At 47.7% G+C, this 17,435-nt stretch overlaps 1 protein-coding gene across 1 annotated transcript; it reads right to left on the bottom strand.

The window, feature by feature from the left end:
• Positions 1 to 522: 522 nt before the first annotated feature.
• Positions 523 to 11,181, bottom strand: PRDM14 (PR/SET domain 14). Its single transcript, XM_065832739.2, has 7 exons — positions 10,493 to 11,181; positions 10,093 to 10,152; positions 9,855 to 10,012; positions 9,402 to 9,672; positions 7,659 to 7,861; positions 5,850 to 5,951; positions 523 to 3,577 (listed from the first exon to the last, which is right to left on the bottom strand). Exons 1-7 carry the CDS (start codon positions 11,031 to 11,033, stop codon positions 3,350 to 3,352), a joined length of 1,563 nt encoding a protein of 520 aa, XP_065688811.1. The 5' UTR covers positions 11,034 to 11,181; the 3' UTR covers positions 523 to 3,349.
• Between the last annotated feature and the right edge of the window lie 6,254 nt (positions 11,182 to 17,435).

The raw sequence follows: 17,435 nt of genomic DNA, 5'->3' as shown, positions 1-17,435 counted from the left end.
AGGAAAACCTCGGTGGATGCAAACAGGGCACACTTACACTACAGGGGCACTCCCTAATCCAAATTTAATGTCCCAAACCCTGTCTGACAAGAACAGCAAAATTTGCACTGACAATCGCTGTGTTTTTCCTTGCAGAAGGATATATGCTGCTGGCTGCCAGTGCAGCTCAGCCTGCCCTCCTGCTGCTGTATTTCTCCCCACCCTGCTGTGAAGTGTGCTGCTGGCCAAGTGCCACCCCCACTGCCCCAGCCCCAGCACAGCTGGGACACACTATTCAGAAGTCAGAGGACATCGCTGTAGGGTAGTTAAATGCCTTTTTTACTGCTCAATCCGGATCCATCATCTTGCTTGCAAGTGGGAGTGAACTCAATCCAGAAGTGAATGGCCTCGGCTTCGCTGAGCTATTGGGACACTTAATGCCCAATCCATCAAGACAGTGGGTGCCTTTGACTTCTAATGCAGTCAGCTGCTACCCAGCAGGACAAGTACAGAAATTCCCAATAAGACAGTTTGACTCTGTAATGACTCACAAATGACACATAAAACACCCTTCATCCATTTCCTAGTGTCTCAAATACACAATTCCAATGTATCGGGCAGAAAACCACCTACAGTGTACACTGCAGCCTTGAATAATTTTCACCCTTTCTATGAATCTCATTGTAATAATCTTAATAATTAACATCCAAATTTACATATACAGGTTTAATGTGCAAGACAACCAATAACTTCAGTCACAAGTTCAAGCAAAACCCTTCACATACTCTTTTACAGACAACTCATCACAATACTGTGGAAGAGTGCTAATATTTTAGTGCAACATATTTGGGGGCTTCTCAAGCAAAAGAAAATGCACACAGCTAAAAGCACTACAGAAGATGCACCCCTTACATACCATTCCATTCCCTAACCTGTACTTCAGCAGTTTGGACACTGTGTTTGGATACTGGATACTGTGATAATTTTCTGCTCAGGAGTGAATTTTACCTGTTTAGAGCTCACCAGTTCAGCCTTCACTATGTACAAAATTCAGCCTGTTGTATTATAGGAATATTTCATATTAAAATAAGAAAAAACATCAGAACATCTTCATTCTAGCCTAAACCCTATGTATATTATGTATAATACTAATGGCTTGCTTATTTCAGATACTGCTTAGTGCTGGGCCTCAATATTTTACTTACAAGTAAGTGGTTTTATAAATATTTTTTTTTAATATTTTTACTATGAAAACGATGGGGACAGAGCAACTTAAAGGTACAATAAACCACATAAAATTAGTGCAAATCAATATAGATATTTGCAGATACAGCATCATCGTGATATAATTAAATGTGCAGGTAGCACTTTTTCTGGTTTTACTCTGTGTTTAAATATTATTAAGGTTGGCACAAAAAAAACCCTTCTATTTTCAATACTTCTGTGCAAAGTCCTTGTTAATCCCGGCTGATCTAGGATTTTAAGAGAACCTCATCACATCCCAGGAACAGCAAACTGTGTTAACCAACCAGCTCCAGCAAGGGCTCCTGGATGTGACCCACAGTCCCACTGACACAGGGAACCCCCGCTTAGTTGCAGAGTCCCTCTGCCCATGGCACTGGCCACTCCCTGATAAGAGGCTTCTGCAGTTACAGCACTCCTTATGCTCAGTGGTCCTTCATGAAGGACTTTTTGCTAAGTCTCCACTGAGCTGAGATTTTACATTGCCAGAGAATGCTGTTCATTTTATGACTTCGAAAACAGTTTGCAAAAATCAGGGTCTAAATCACCTAGGATTTTACACTGAAATTACTTTATCCATTATAATATGCAGTTGAAACTGCCTTAATCTGCGCCTAGACAGGCTGTCTAAGATGTTATTCTGAGTCCTTCTCCAAGTCGGAGTGCAAAAGAAACAGAACCAGAGCTTTCAAGTAAAGGATCCCCGAGTACATCTTTTCACTCATAGCTAAAGTAGTAGCTCTTTTTATAGATAAGAAACCCAAGCATTTTGAGAAAATACTTCCCTTTTGCTAAGAAGAAATAAACAGAAAACCTACACAAATCGTTCCTGACTTGCTTGCAGGGTCAGGGAAAAATGGAGGATGAAACCTTTCAATCCTCCCGTGGAGGTTTAGGCATTCCCATAGGCTGGGGAGGGAATTTCACATGCATAGCTTTAGGGGCTAAGAAGTCATGGCATTGTTTCTCCTACACATCAAATCTTAAATTTAGGGTAAGAGAAGGTTCCCCCACTTCCTAAACAGAAGTATCACAGAGCTCATCTTAAAACCTTTGTGCCTTGATATATGGTGGAATACTAAATGTATTCAGGACCGACACTACAGCAGCCATCCTGCATAGAGCCAGCAGAAGGAAGCGAGGGAGCCTCAGCTTTCATGTCAGGACTCACTGCAGATGCCCACCTGGCCAGAAGTCCCAGTAGTGGCAAGTTTCCAGACAAGAGATGGTTACAGGAGACAAGAGCCCAGTGGTGGCATCAGGCCTGTTCCTGGCCTGTGCCATGACCACAGTGCAACATCTCTATGAGGCCACTTGACTGCTAGCAACCCCTTAAGAGCTCACTGGTGCTTTGGAATATCTTCATATTTGGTTCTCTTTAACTGTGAGAAGGCAGGGCTAAGCTGCACTGACTCTGCTAGCTGGCACAATGGGGCCACAGCTATCTTGTCTTCACCCTGCCCTGTTCCCCCTGGGCTCCAACATCCTCTGGAAGAGTCGGTCTCACTGTTCTGGAGCTCCTCCTGTCCCAGCAGCTGAATTAATTAAATGCCCCTATACTGGTCCAGTAGTCAGCATCTCTGAGGCAGTTCGCATTTAAATAGTGCATCATTAAAAGGCTTACACATTAAAGGGAAGTAGAGCCCACACATGGTCATGCACCCAAACAAAACACAACAGGTTAAATGGCCTTTGGAAATGCACTTGACAAAAATGTCCTTCACACAAGCTTTGGTATGAACTGCACCAGGCAGTCCATAGATGTGGTGCATTAGAGGCACATAAACACTCCTCACAGTGATTTTCATGCATAACAGGTTCATGGGAGGTGAAATTCCCTCCTACCTGTATTTTCCTTTTGTGGAAATTAGGGTATGGGAGGAGAGGAAGGGAAAGATGAGGTAACGCATGTTGGACTTCACCCCAGTGTTGTATCAGGGTACCTGGGCAAGATAAAACTCCTGTCCCCTGCACTCAGAAATATGCCCAGTGTCCAGGGATTGGCCATTCCCAGAGTCGTTGCAAGGGTAAATCTCACCTCCTGTGGTGTGCACCCAACCAAGCACAAACACATCCACATAGACCAACACACACGAGTGAGTCCAGGACATGTCCGTGGGGCCCTTGACTAATGAGCAGCATGAATCTTCAGGTGGAATTGGTAATCCTCCTGCTCGGGGAAGTGCTGGCCACACACCGAGCAGGTGCAGCCCTTCTCCTTGCTGTGCGTGCGGCGCACGTGGCTGTCGTGGGCTGCGTGCGAGGCGAAGGCTTTGCCGCAGTGCTTGCACTTGAAGGGCTTCTCCCCCGAGTGCTGGCGGATGTGAGTGCGCAGGATGCTGGATGCTGTGAATGCCTGAAAGGGCAGGGATCAGAAAGTGGGGAGAAGGAGTTGAAAGTAATTATTTTCACATGGGCAGTGCCCAAGTTCAGCTAACCCAGACCCCGGCAGAAGCACTGTACCCTGAAAGTAAGTCCTCAAATAGCTCAAATCCTCACATAATTGGAGGGAAAAAAACCCTAACCAAACCAAAATAAAACCAAAAAAACTTAACCAACCAAAGAAACCCAAACCAAACCAACCAAACAGAAAACCACAAAAACTAACCCAAAAAAACCAACTCCCAGCAAACCAGAAGTCAACAGCTATCATTATACAGATGTGGCTGAGTCCACAGAGTTAGATAAAGCTTGGAAATAATTCTAACCAGAGACACCAGTAAATATTTTCTAAACGTCAAAGGATAAGAAGTCAATACTGGCCTAACCACCTTTACAGCTTCTTTATGTTTGGGAAACATAATGTGGATTTTCCTTTCCATTTTTGTTTTCAGAGTTAAACCATTTCGTGTTCACAGAGAGTGGCTTGGGATTCACCCATGCAGTCTAGTATCCATCTTTTGGGGTTTCATTTTTATCATTCCATCATACTGTGCTCTTCCTTCAGTCAGACCTTCCAGCCTGTTTCCCTCCACACACACACACCTGAGCAGTAAAATGTGCACAATCATGCTTTGCTTTGTCTCCCTCATAAAGACTCCTTCTGCATTTGGGGAGAAAACCCTCTCACCAAGATTCAAGCAGGATTGTTGCAAAGTTTCCTGTGTTTTCCCCATTCTTTCTTTTCCAAAGACACTTTCAGGCCCTCGACTAATTGCAGATCATACAAAATAAATCCTCTTTAGTACTGTTAAGTTGCTAAACCACCACAAGTAATTTTTCACTATTGCAAAGAGCAAGACATCTCAGATACCTTTTCACTAGGGACCTTAAAGCACAAACAGCTCTGAGATTCCTGCAGGAAAGTCCCTGGAGGGGTATATCAAGAGGGCCAGAGTGTGTTCGAGGGCCAGAATGGTGATCCTGGCCCAACACTTTCTTTAATCTCATGATGTCACCAAGCTGATAGTGAGCAAAAGAGCAGGGAAAGCAAAGCTGGCCCGGAGCATAGCCGTGGTTAAAGGTAGAAGAGGCAAAGAGGAATCATGAAGCATAACTGCGTAGGAAGAACAGGTGAAGATGATTTAAAATAGCCCCTGGTTTCCCAGTTGCAGAAATGGCTATGTCACAGGATAGCTGCATCCTGAGGACTGATGGTTTTATCTGATCCAATCTGCAGCAGTCCTACCAAAATGGACGGGGGCTGGTCAAAGGTCCCATGCATCCTAGAGATCTGTTCACAGAGCAACCTGTGAACCTCTGTCATCTCTTCCTTTGACTGGAAGATTAAAGGATGGCATTTCATCCTAAGCACTGCCTACAGGTGTTTGGGATATGTGGGAGAGAAAAAGAAAATAATAGCTGAAACAAGCTACTTCTAAGGTTCTTTACTACAGGATACTCAGCTCGGTGTTAGTCCAGACAGTCATAAGCAAAACATCTATCTCCAAAATCAGGAGCACTTTAGTACTTGCTGACAGTGCTTCTGCATTAGATGGACACTCCATAGCACCTGGAGCCCTACTGATATTCATCCAACAGCAGCCTGCATATCCACCCTTGTCTGCTGGGAGAGCTGTCATTGCTCTCACAGGGAGAGCTCACCTGAATCATCCCTCCTGTGGAGAGCAGTAACAGCTGGGCACATTTTTGATCAGCGTTGTATAGTTTTATTTCTGTTATTTTTCAAATGCAACCTCCATGCCCAGTTGCACATCAATGGCCTCGTTACTTCAAGGTAGGCACATGCAAAATCAGAACTTGCAGGTTCAAGCTTATGGGACAAATCTGTTCACTGCACTCCAGAAGCAGTGCCAGGAAGATCAAAATCTAAGTATCTGACTAAAAAGGGGAATATTTGATCTAGCTGAGTGCCTTGGATGGTATTTGAAATGCTCTCAAGCTTTCCTAGACCTTATCCCTGCAACAGCTCTTCAAGCTGGAATGGAACACAAATTCCACATCAGATGGGGAGCAGAAGCACAGAGTCCAAGACCCTGTTTGCCCTGTCACTTCAACGCACAATGGCACCCAGAATAGATACTCATCTGGATATCCACTTAAACAGTAGATATTTTCTTCAAATAAAATAAAGCCACCCTCTCTGAGTGCAGTGAGATGCTGGTCACAGCAGAGGACAGACAGAGGGATGGGTTGGGGTGCAGGCATGAGCCAGGGCTTTGCCTCACCTTGTTGCAGTAGACACATTTGTAGGGGCGCTCCCCAGAGTGAACCCTCATGTGTTTGTTCAGGCTGGAAGACTGAGAAAAGCTCTTCCCACATACTGAGCACTGAGGAAAAAAAATGGGGGGGAATAAAGTTAAAAAGAAGCACAAAACAGCATAGCTAAAAACCCCTACATAGGTGGCTGATGCATGCACGCATTTTCCTATATACCCATAGTTATGTATTTATGTATATACAAACGTGGTAGTAATTTAAGCATTAACAATTTAAAATGCAGTCAGAATTCTAATCTGGTTTAAAGACCAGATTTTTTTAAAAAAAAGGTAAATAATGCAAAATTTCAAAGCTTTGTATGCATGGTTAAAAATATTTCATTAAAGCTTTCTAAAGCATCCTTATTTAGAACATTAATAGAAAATATCTACTTTCAGTAATCCACACCTGAAAATTCATTTAAAAATCATTTTTTCTTAAAAATGCAAGTGAAGCTCTAGTTGTTATTTGGAATTTTTCTTCAACAAAGAAGAAAAATTTCCTAAAATAATATTTAAAGGGACCTTTGAAAATAGCAATCGTTTTTTAGAAATGGTGGGTCAGTCACAAGCGGCATCCTCCGACCCAAGGGCCTGCCATGGTATGTGCTCTGCAGGCAGCAGCAACTGGATAAAATGCAGATCAGAGGGGGCTGAAGTCATTTGAGAGACTTATACTGATTCAGTGCAATTTGTATGAGCCCCAAAATAATTTTCCCCATAAAAATAATTTGAAATAAGTTGTTCATAAGTTCAAAATAAATTAAGCTGTGACCAATCTTGAAAAAAGGTCTTTGTGGCTTTTTTTTTGTTTGTTTGGTTGGGTTTTTTTTATTTGCTTTTGATTTTGTTTGTTTTTTCCTGGCACATTTTCCATCTTTGCTTTTTGAGTTGATCTGTTCTCACATAAATGCAATATATCCAGAAGTTTATCTTCCTGCTGTTCTAAAGTATATTTTTTTTGTATGTGTTTCAAAAGAAATGCTCTAGGAAAGGAAAGAAAAAGCAGAAGAATTACATGATAATGATAAGCCTCATATTTAATAGAATATTTTTCATCCATAACTAAATCAATGTAATATTCTGACATCGTAATATTGCTGGTTTAGGTATGGAAGTTTTTCCTGAAAAAAAATCACATTATTGCAGGACAATCTGTAAAATAGGTATTTGGAGGATTTTTTTAGGACTGATTTAACTGCCATACCAAGCACTGGAACTTGCCCCTTCCAAAACCTTTAGGAAAAGTCTGATTTTCCACTCCTAGTACTCCTGGAGAGAAGTGGCGCTACAGAGAGGTATTTGGAGACGAGGCAAGATCTCAGCAAGGATTTGCTCCCATCAGTTGAAAATCTGTTCCATGTTGAATGTAAAACTTTTAACTCTTGTTATATCCAACACAGATGTCTGTGGGTTCTCAGACTGAAGAGGGGGAGTGAGGGACATCAGACGTCGTCTCTCGTGATCATAGACAAGCGGAACAGCTTTAAACAAATTTAGTCCCACTCTGTGTAAGGAAAGTAGCAAAACCCACAGGCAAACATTCAAAAAAGCCTAAGGGAAATACTGTTTCTTTTCAAACTCTTGCTGAGACTGTGGGGTTTATTTTCCCAATGTAAATCTGGTAAATTTCTTCAACTAACTCTTCCTATGCAGGCAGAACAGTTCAACCAGGGAAATGCAAGAGGAACATTAACATCTTACCTTAGCCAAAAGACTCCTTAAATTATTCCCCCCAGAAGAGCTAGTAACCGCGGAGAGACCCAGGAGTAGGCTCACCTTGTGAGGTCTGTGCTTTTCATGAACGTGGAGAATATGAATCCTCAGCCTGTCTCTTTTTTCAAAGGATCGGCTACAAAGGTGACAAGGAAATTTGCGGTCCCCCTGGTCCACGCAGCGAGTGTACTTGAGGTGCTTGTCTCTGTAGTACTTGTAGGCAAAAACCTTGCCGCAGCGCTCACACTTAAAGCTCTCCCCGGCTTCTGTACAGCAGAAGGGAAAGTGCCACCTCCCGTTACACCACAGCAAAAGGGGCTCATTTCAGATCTGCCTCCTTGTCAGATCTGGTACCCGATGGAGAATTTTAGGTCTCCGGGAAGGTAATAATGGTAAATGGATTCTGGCAATATTAACAAAATACATGCCAAATCTCTTAAGCATACACACTGTGCCTTTCTAACACAGGCGTTCAACCTAGAGTCTGCAACCTGATAAAATTATTGTTTTTAACTAATGACTTCAGCAAAGACAGGATTTTATCTTTGTAACCCCATACAGAGCGAGCGAATGTGAAAAAAAACCCACAATAAGAGTCCCACATAAAAGCATCTGCGCACAAGGAAACATTGCCGGGTATTTATTATCAATATTGTCCGTAAATTTTACCTCCCATACCTCCCCTCACCCCCAAAAAATTGCACATATTTTCTATCGTTTTCAGAATACTGCAAAACAAAAACATGTTTATTTGGTTTTCTTTTGTATTTCAAACTGTTCTTAAACACTGAATTTGGGAACACAGGACATTTTTCAAACGTTTACACACCCTTTTCTGCCTTTAATAACAGGAACTTTGACTTAAGCCTTTAAATAAAACGAACAATTCACCAGCTATCTGAACCAGGCACCTCAAGACAACAACTACAAAAATTTCCATGCCAAATTTCCATACCAATTTGCCAAACGCTTCTCTCTTACTGCTGCATCCAGTTCACCCATCCCTCAACCTCTCCAGCCTTCCCTGAATTGCCACATATCTGTTTCCTTCATATGTAAGCTTTGCTTATAAGAAGATCATACTTTCTGCACATTATAAGCAGAACTACTCGAGGCGTAAGTGCATTTGGCATTTCTTCTTCAACCAATATCAGCATTATCGAATCGCAACGACTTCAGCCTGCCCCATTTACTGAGAGCGTTAATTGCAGGAAAAATAATAATTAAGTCAAGAGCATAAAACAGGACCAAAACAAGGAATTCCCCCCGAAAGTCCATCCCCTTCCAAAACGAGACCCCCCTTGGAAAAACGGTGCCGCGGAGCCGAGGCAAGCTCAACCCAGCACCGACAGATGTTTTGCGATCGTCAGCTGAACCCTTTGAATTCCCGGAGGAAAGGCGAGCTGAGAGCAACCTGCCGGGGTGGAAAAGGGTGCAAGGGGTGTCTCTTGCTCAGAGCTGGCAGCAGCCCCCGTCGCAGTCCCCGGGCTCCCCGGTGCCGAGGGGAAGTTGCTGCTTTGGGGTGCTACGAGGGAAGGGGAGGCCGGCTCCCTATATGGGGGGGAAGACAGACCCCTTGGAGCAGGGCTGTGGGGCCACCGCCACCCTAAAGCATCCCCGCGGGCAGCGCCGCTCACCCTGCCACCGGCTCACCGCGGGGAGTGGGAAGCGTTCAAAGTAAAATATAGCCGGAAAAAAGCTGATACCCGAGTTCTTTTACCCCCTTAACGCGAATCTAATCCCGGCCAGACACGGGTCCATTGGAAGAAGGGGAAGTGGCCCTCGAGGGGTCTCCGTCAGGCTCACCTTCGGAGTGCTGCGGGGGTCTCTTCCCCTCCGGTATGCCCTTCAGGCTGATGGGGATGCCCAGGAACTGCACATAGCAATCGCCGTACCACACCAGCAGCTCTTGCTTCGGCAAGATTTCCTTGCAGCTCTCGTAGAATATCTGCCCCTGACACTGGATAGCCGTCAAATTCTGCTCCTCGGGGAACCTGGCACAGTTCACTAGGGACATCCAGTTGCCAGCGGCGCCCTTGCCGTCGATGAAGTGGCTCAAGCGCCCGTATTCAAAGATCTGGAAAACATCCAGAACTGGATCAGATTTGACCGATCCTTCCCGCGCACGTCCCATTTGCACCATCCCCACCACCCACATCTGGCCGAGCCCCTTTTCCAGGCTACTGGAGAGGGGCAGCCAAAAGCCTCTGCTCGGCCCCGTTAAGGGGTGCAGACGGAGCCCGCCGATGCCTTCACTACCTCCCACATCAACGAGTTGTCGTCGTAAGTCTTGATCTCGCTGGTGTTGACCACTTTGCCTTGGAAAGGGCCGAAGCGGACTCCTTTGGGAATGGGGTCCGTGCAGAAGACTCCGAGCTGAGACACGTCCCCGTACACCACCCGCAGCACCGAGAGCCCTGCGGAGGACAGGGCGGGCTAAGCGCGGCTCGGCCGCGGCTGGGCGCGGCGCGGGGCGCAGGCAGCGCCGGGGGCCTACCTTCGGGTAGCTGCAGCGAGTCCCTGTCGAGCAGCGGGGCAGAGGAAGAGTTCGCAGCACCTGCAGAAGAGGGACCCCTTCTTCAGCCCGGCGCCGTGCAGGTGCAGGGCAGAGGGAGTGGGTGCTGCCACCCCCGACACTGGCCACAGCCGGACTACCCCCTGGATCTTCCCCGGTGTGGGCTCATAACGCATGAAAGACGCTGTGAAGGAAAGCCCAACGTGCCCTTGGCGGCGCCTGGTGAGCCTGACTGCCGCGGGACCGCCTGCACCCCATTGATGACCTTTCCCAAACCCCACCGCACTCCCGGCCGCAAGGAGCGACCTTCTGCCCGGTGTCACCCCGTGCCCCTCCCGCCGCTGGCAGCAGCCGCTTGCGCACACGCCGGAGATCCCCTTACCCGGGCTGGCGGGGGTCATCCGTAGCCCTGAGATGGCGTGCAGGGTCCCGGCCACCTGGCTGCTCCGGAGCGCCCCGTACAGCACCGCGTTGAGCTCCTCCTCGGTGAAGTGGTACCTGTAGTTCTGCCCCGCCGGTCCGCCAGCCCCGGGGCTGCCGGCAGCCCTGCGCGGCGGGCTCGGGTAGGGCGGTGGAGACGAGCCCGGGCCCCCCGCCTCGAGGGGTGAGACCTCCTTGGGAGGGAAGGGGGCCGGCGGCTTGGCATACAGGGGCAGGGGGAGGCCGGGGAAGGGGTCGGCGGGTAAGGGGGGCGGCTGGCTCAGGAAAGCGGGGACCCTGCTGAAGCTGAAGGGGGGCAGAGACGGGGAGGCGGGGACCAGCCCGCCCAGGGATTTCAGGGGCTGGAAGAAGTCGGCAGCCGTCTCGAAGTACTGGGCGGGAGGGAGGAAAGGGGAGTAGTAGGCAGCGAGGCTGGCGGGGCTCATCCCGATCGCGTCTCCGCCGTCTCCGGGGACCGACTCGCCGGCCAGGGACAGAGCCATGCCGGGCCGGGAAGGGAAGGGAAGGAGGTGCCGGGAAGTGAAGAGGCAGGCAGCCACCCGGGTGCCGCCGGCGCGGGGTCCCACTGCAGAGCGGGATGGAAGCTCGAGAGCCGCCGCTCGTTGCCTTCCGCCGCCCGGCGCCGTCGGGGCGAGCGGGCCTGCCCCCGTCGGCCCCCCGCGGCTATATGCGCACGGGGAGGGCAGGGAGGGAGCCCGGGCGGAGGCGGTTGGCCCCAGGGATCGCGCAGCCTCGGGGGCGGGCTAGGGGGGCTGCCTCGACGGGCACCATTACCCTGGGGCGGAGCCGCAGCTACTCCTGGAGAGGCCGGGCCGCGTCTCTTCACGTCGAGGCTGGAGGTGTCGGGGGGAGGTGGGGGCCTAGGCCTCCCAGACTCACCTACCCTGCTGTCGGCTCTGCTCTTCACCTCTCTAAGGCGCGCCCGACGGGCCGGACCGCAGCCCGGGTGGGCTCTGCCTCTTCCCCGAACAGGAGGCCGGGGTGCGGGAGCAATGCTCCTCGCGGATGAGCACCTACTGCAGCGGGCAAGCACCCTGACTGCGTGCTTCCGTGTTCCCCAGCACGACCCACAGCCCCTGAAGAATGCCTCAGGGGTTGCAAGTGTGCATTTTGGATCTGGAAAATCTAAAAACACCCCTGACACTCTGATGACCTGAACACACAGCAGCATGCTGTCAAGCCACTGTTCTTTCATGGACATCGCTGAGGTGATTTTGCTTTAGGTTGGGGTTGCCTGTTGGGTGCCTGGCAGGAAACTGGGCTCCTGCTGGGATTTCACAAGCCTCCATGACCAGGCCTATGCCAGGACCTGCCCAGAATGGGACCAGGGGAAAACAGCTGGCCCTTGCCCCTCACAGAAGTCATGGGTGATTCCCTTTTGCAAGGTTTAATCCTGTTTTTTGTAGACTTTCTCCTTTTAATACCCTTTCCTCCCTGGTGGCTACATGCTGCAATTGCCACCAAAAAGGAACCTGGAAGAGGCTGCAAAATCCCAGGGTCCCAGGTATGCACCTTGCCATTGCAGGATGTCAACCCTGCTCATGCAGGGAGATGGAGAAATCTTAAGTCCAGGACAAAACCTTATGGAAGGCAGGGCATGAGCAGGATGGATTACTGCAGAGCCCTCCCTTGAGTGGGTGACACCGTGCAGTCAGGTGTGGAGGGAGAAGATGGAGTGGGAGAGCTTGGGGGCTTGCACCCATGGGTTTCTCGCAGAGCAAGGCAGCATAGGGCTTCCTGGGGCACAGCACAGCACAAGCCAGACTGCACACAGACATAGCTGGAGTGGGGAACAAACACAGCCAGGTCTGACTCCTGGACATTTAGATGCCCTTTGTAGTGGTTATGGTGTGCTAAAAAAAATTCAGTAGCATAGCTCCATGTGATCTTTTGCAAAGTATTGCCTTCGTCCCAAAGAAGGGATGTATCAGGAATCACTCTAAGCAGTCTCAGACAGAGGGACTGTGGCTCCAGACACAGTTGCTGACTGCACTTGACCTGAGGTAAAGTCCTCCTTCCGGTCCTTATTTCTTACCTGGCCTGAGTGAAGTGCTCTGAAACAGAGAGTTGGAGAAAGAATCGCCAGTTGCCTGAGGGAATGAGGGTATTCAGAGCACAGGACCTCAGGCACTGCAATTCCTCCCTACCAAAACCTTTTATTTGGAACTTCTCCTTATTTTTTTGACTCAGGACAAAAACAATAGGACAGCAAACACAAGCACACATCACGCCCAAGGGAGACCCAAAACTGATCCATGCCACCTCCCAAGACTCCTTTCATAGTTAGCCCAGCACAACTTTGACCCCAAACTTGAGTTTGAACATTTATGTACTTTGTATTAAATGTATTAGGCTAATTCTCCTGCCTACAACCTCATTCTCCATCCTAACCTCCATTTGCAATACAAAAGTATTGAATACACCAGAGACATCCAATATGCACAGGAGGCTTAGGGAGAAGGTAGGAATGCAGCCTTCTGAAACTTGCTTGAGAGAGTCCCTTGGCTTAAATGATTTTTTTTTTATTTTTTTTTTTTAACTTTCTCAGGGTTGTTCCAAACTGCTGTTATTTGTGAGACAGAACTGATGCTGCATTGCTTTAGGAAACAGTTTCAAGCAGGCAGCTTAACATGGTTTTATTGATGCAGCATCAGTAGCATAAAAGTACTACCAGAGTTAATCAGATTTACAGGAATAAGCCTTGAAGCCTGAATTGTACAGAAAAATTTGACTTACCCTTAGATAGTAAGTGTTGCCAGATAACCAGGAATCTTCTGGCTACCCTGTGCACAGGAAAATGGGCTTGTGGAGGAGACATGTTCACATAGGAGATTTTAGAAAAATGAAGAGAAACAAAAGGTGAGATTTTAAAATTCTCATCATTAGTTAAATTGTAAACATGCCTAGAATAAAAATATTTTTTCTAGAAGCCCAATGACACACAGCCCAGGAGAAGCAAAGGGCTTTGAAGAACCGTTGTCATTATATGACAGATAATCTTTAGAGTCTTTTATGCCCTCAGAGGTTAGAGGCATTTTTGACATTAAAAAAATCCTGACCTTGAGGAGAGATGTTGAGGGGAGCAGAAGGGTGGGATGCTCCAGCCCTTTATTGGGAATGACTGGAAATTTGGTCACCAAAACAAGCTGGGAGTTGGTTTTGCTCACCATGGCACCTCGGGGAGCTGCTCCATAAAAATTAACCCAGTTTCGACGTGCTAGTCCTGACATGTGTTTTCAACCTGGCCAGGGAAATAGCTTGCTTCTGCTGCCTGGGAAAAAGAAGGGCAAACAGAAATGCTGATTCACTTGGAGAGGAAATCTCTGGCTCACACACACTCGGTTCAGCTGGACACCCCTTGGTGTGGAGCATCCCTGCTGCCAGCAGTGGAGCATGTCTTCATGTGAAGTGAAAATTGACTCTGAAATTATGGCAACAAAAAGAAAAGGCTTACAACGAGCCCTGGGGACTTTGTCATTGCCCAGCAGCCCCTGGGTGCCAGACCAGGAGCAGGTCCCATGGCTACTGGTATTTAGCACCTTGCTCAGTGGCACCTTACAGATGTCCCCCAGGCCAGAGCCACCCACCCAGAGTACGGGGCTCTCGACAGCCTCCTGCCTTCATCTCCCCATAAGAGTAGGAAGCCATGATCAGCAGCAATGTTCATGTACCTATAGCATTTGGCTTTTTGGCTGCTGAAGTACTGCTTTCCTTTTCCTTCGGGATTTTGTTATGATTTTATGTCTTGTTATGAAGTAATCAGCAGTCTATCAGCTTCCCTCCCTCACTGAAGGATTGTAGAGGGTATTCCTTCTCCACAGGGATGTGAGGATGCACATTAAAGACAAGCAGGGAGGGACATCCCTGCAGCTTGCTTGCGTAGCGTTCAGTCACCTAAGTGGCCTCAGGTGTCATCTCCTTGGATCAATCTAGATTTTTTGTTTTAAAAAACTGCATCCCAAGCCCTCCAATCTGCCTCTCAGTTTGGACACAAAGTCTTCATCATCACTCTTACTCCCACTCTACATCGTACTTACTCCAGACTTAAAGTGCTCTGCCTCCTACACCTTCTCATACACACAGGTTACACCTACGAGCAGTCCCCTGATCCTCTGAAGACCGCAGTGCCGCAGCAGACCCTGATGCCCAGCTTCCCACCTGTGGGCTCTCTGTGCCCGAGCACTTGCCCTGACAAGCACAGACGTAGGAATCCCAGTCACAGCACCAGATGCTGTTGTGGAAATAATCCAAGTTACAACTTAGGTCAGAGCAGAAGCAGTTTATTGCTATGGCTATAGGAGAGGACAGGGAGTAGCAGAATAACAGCCTCTGCTGAGGTGGACTACTAATTAAAGGGAAATCACACACTAAAGTGCTTCACCTTTCTTTTTCCAGTGTTAGCCATATCTTTAGACATGGCAGCATTTTAATGAGGGCATCATTAGCTCAGTGACTTCACTAAAGCAATCTGTTGCTTTCAAAATAGACTGAGAATAGACAAATAACTTAAGAATATATATGAATGCAAGAAAGGGTTGTAGTGAGCTAATCTAAAATTTGGAGCCAACAAATCCTGTTATACAGTCACAATCCTGCTTTGCTGGGGTGGGCCACTGAGTGGACTTATGAACAAGAGCAGGAATATCTGTTCTTGTCTCTCGAAGCCTCTTGCCCTGCAGTTTGCAGAGAGCCAAGTAAATTACTCTGATCAGGTTCACTGTGGGTCATTCCAGCTTCCCGAGTAGCTGTAGTACAATTCATGTGAAGTGATGAAGTGAACTATAGCCTGAAACTGGTGTGGGAGAGATATTTTTGGAGCAATAGGAGAGTTTCTCCACCTCTCCTGCACTATCTTCTCAGGAACATCTCCTAGGAACAAATCCCCGGGTGCATCAGAGGAGCTGGAGCAACTCCACCTCCTCAGCAGCTGTATGGGGGTGGGGGTTGTCTCAGTTTTCCCACTTTCTTCATTTTTAAATACCTCAGTGAGTGGTGGCTGAGTAGTTTATTTAGTGTATTCAGTATGAACTGAAGTATTTAAAGCAAAGTTCCTGCAGCCCTGGTGAATGAGCCTGACTCCTGCCTCTCCAGAGGGTCTGAATGTTGTCTCAGCCCTGCACAGACCCCCCTTCACCAGTGAGTGCTGCTGCTCAGTGAGGTGGGGGGGAACACCGTGTTGGCTGGCATTGAAACTGTCACCTGGCCTGTCCCCTGTGCCCAAAATGCTATTCTTAAAGCTAGAATCTTTTAATGATCCCCAGAAGGGTTCTAGCTCCTCAGGGGAGGAAGAAGTAAAAAAACACCTATCCATTGGACCAGGGAGTTATCCAGGCATCCTTGGACATACGGACCTCTTGTGCTGCTGCCAGTCATACTGATTGACCCTGGGTTGTCCTGCTCAACCACCTTTTGTGCACAAACAGGATGGTACGCATTTGTTTAATGGCAGGAGCCACAGGAGGTTCACATTTCCTCTAGATACGTTATTTGCAGAGTTAGATGACACTTTTCCCCCATAATTCACAGATTTCCTCTGTACTACTCGGTTCTGCTACTTGGCTTTATCGGGTTTAAATCTCTGTAAACTCAGGCTGTTCTTTTGCAACTGTGCATTTCCTTTTCTACCCAATTATTTCCCAGCTTTGTAAATTGAAATTGTAGAGAGCTCAGCCTTAGCCTGATTCTCTCAGTTTCCCAACTCCTTTATAGCAAACACCATTTATCTAGTTCATGGTTGGAAGTGATCTGTTACTTACAGGAGGAGGTCTTGTTCATACTCTGGTCAACCTCTTATTTCATCCCCCACACTACAAATTTGGATCACTAGGCCTTCAGCTTCAGCTTATTGTTCTTCTATAAAAATCTATTTTCCAATCCACTTGTTCCAATTAACCTGAGGACTGACTGTAATAGCACTGGTCCTGTTAGGGTGCCCTTATAATGCTCTAGAAGTTGGCTTACAAACTTAACACTAAAGGCATATTAACATCAGATTGGTGTGCCATCAAATAAGGATTATATACATTTGATCTCAAGAATACTTACAGCTCATCCAGATCCTGCTGGCTACAAAACGACTACAGTATGTGCCTCCTCCAGCAGCCTCAGCCCAGGACCCTCCTGCATGGCTGCTGGAGTTCAGCCCCCAGGGACCTGGGATCCCTGCCCAGGCTGGGGGATGTGGCCACCTCTTTACTGTTTGCAGGTTCACCCAGTAGCAAAACTGAGCACAAATCCCAGAGACACACAGACACAAGACACCCACAGAGGACACTGACACTGCTGGGCTTTCAGAGAGGACAGTGTGTGCACAAAATGAGCTGGAGCTGCCTTTGGTGGCAGTGGACCTTCCTCTGACAGGGTCCCATTTTCACTCTTTTGGGGGAAACAAAGTCAGAGGGAGCCTGTGTTGTCTGGAGTGCAAAGCTGAGACCTACCTGTGGCAAATGGGTAGGAGAAGAGGTTCAGGCATCTCCAAGAAGATTTAATCCCCTCAAAACAATCACCTGTATACTTTTCACTCCCAAGGCAACAATCCAGAACCAGAAACTAAGGAGAAGGAAACAAAACATGTGAGGGGTCTCTCCAGGTGACAACATCTAGAATGAGCCTACCATGCTGGCCAAGGTTGGGGTTATGAGCAGTGGTACCAAAGGCAGCTCAGATTTGAAACAGAGACAGGGAATGGTTCATGGGGCTGGTCACACCACCCGAGTCTTTAACTGCTTGGGCAATTTCTTTTGCAGCTGAGAGATGTCCCAAGAGTCTGTCCCTAAGTGACGCAGCCTTCAACACCCAACTCTCAAGCACCACCATTCATACAGGTTCATTCACACTGTAATTCCAACCTGGACATTTCTTGACCTACCTCTCTGAAGGACTTG

The sequence above is a fragment of the Patagioenas fasciata genome, chromosome 2, assembly GCF_037038585.1.
Source record: "Patagioenas fasciata isolate bPatFas1 chromosome 2, bPatFas1.hap1, whole genome shotgun sequence".
In the NCBI taxonomy this organism is placed as follows: Eukaryota; Metazoa; Chordata; class Aves; order Columbiformes; family Columbidae; genus Patagioenas; species Patagioenas fasciata.
Note: the sequence above shows the minus strand (reverse complement) of the source record. Positions and strands in the feature narration are given on the sequence as shown.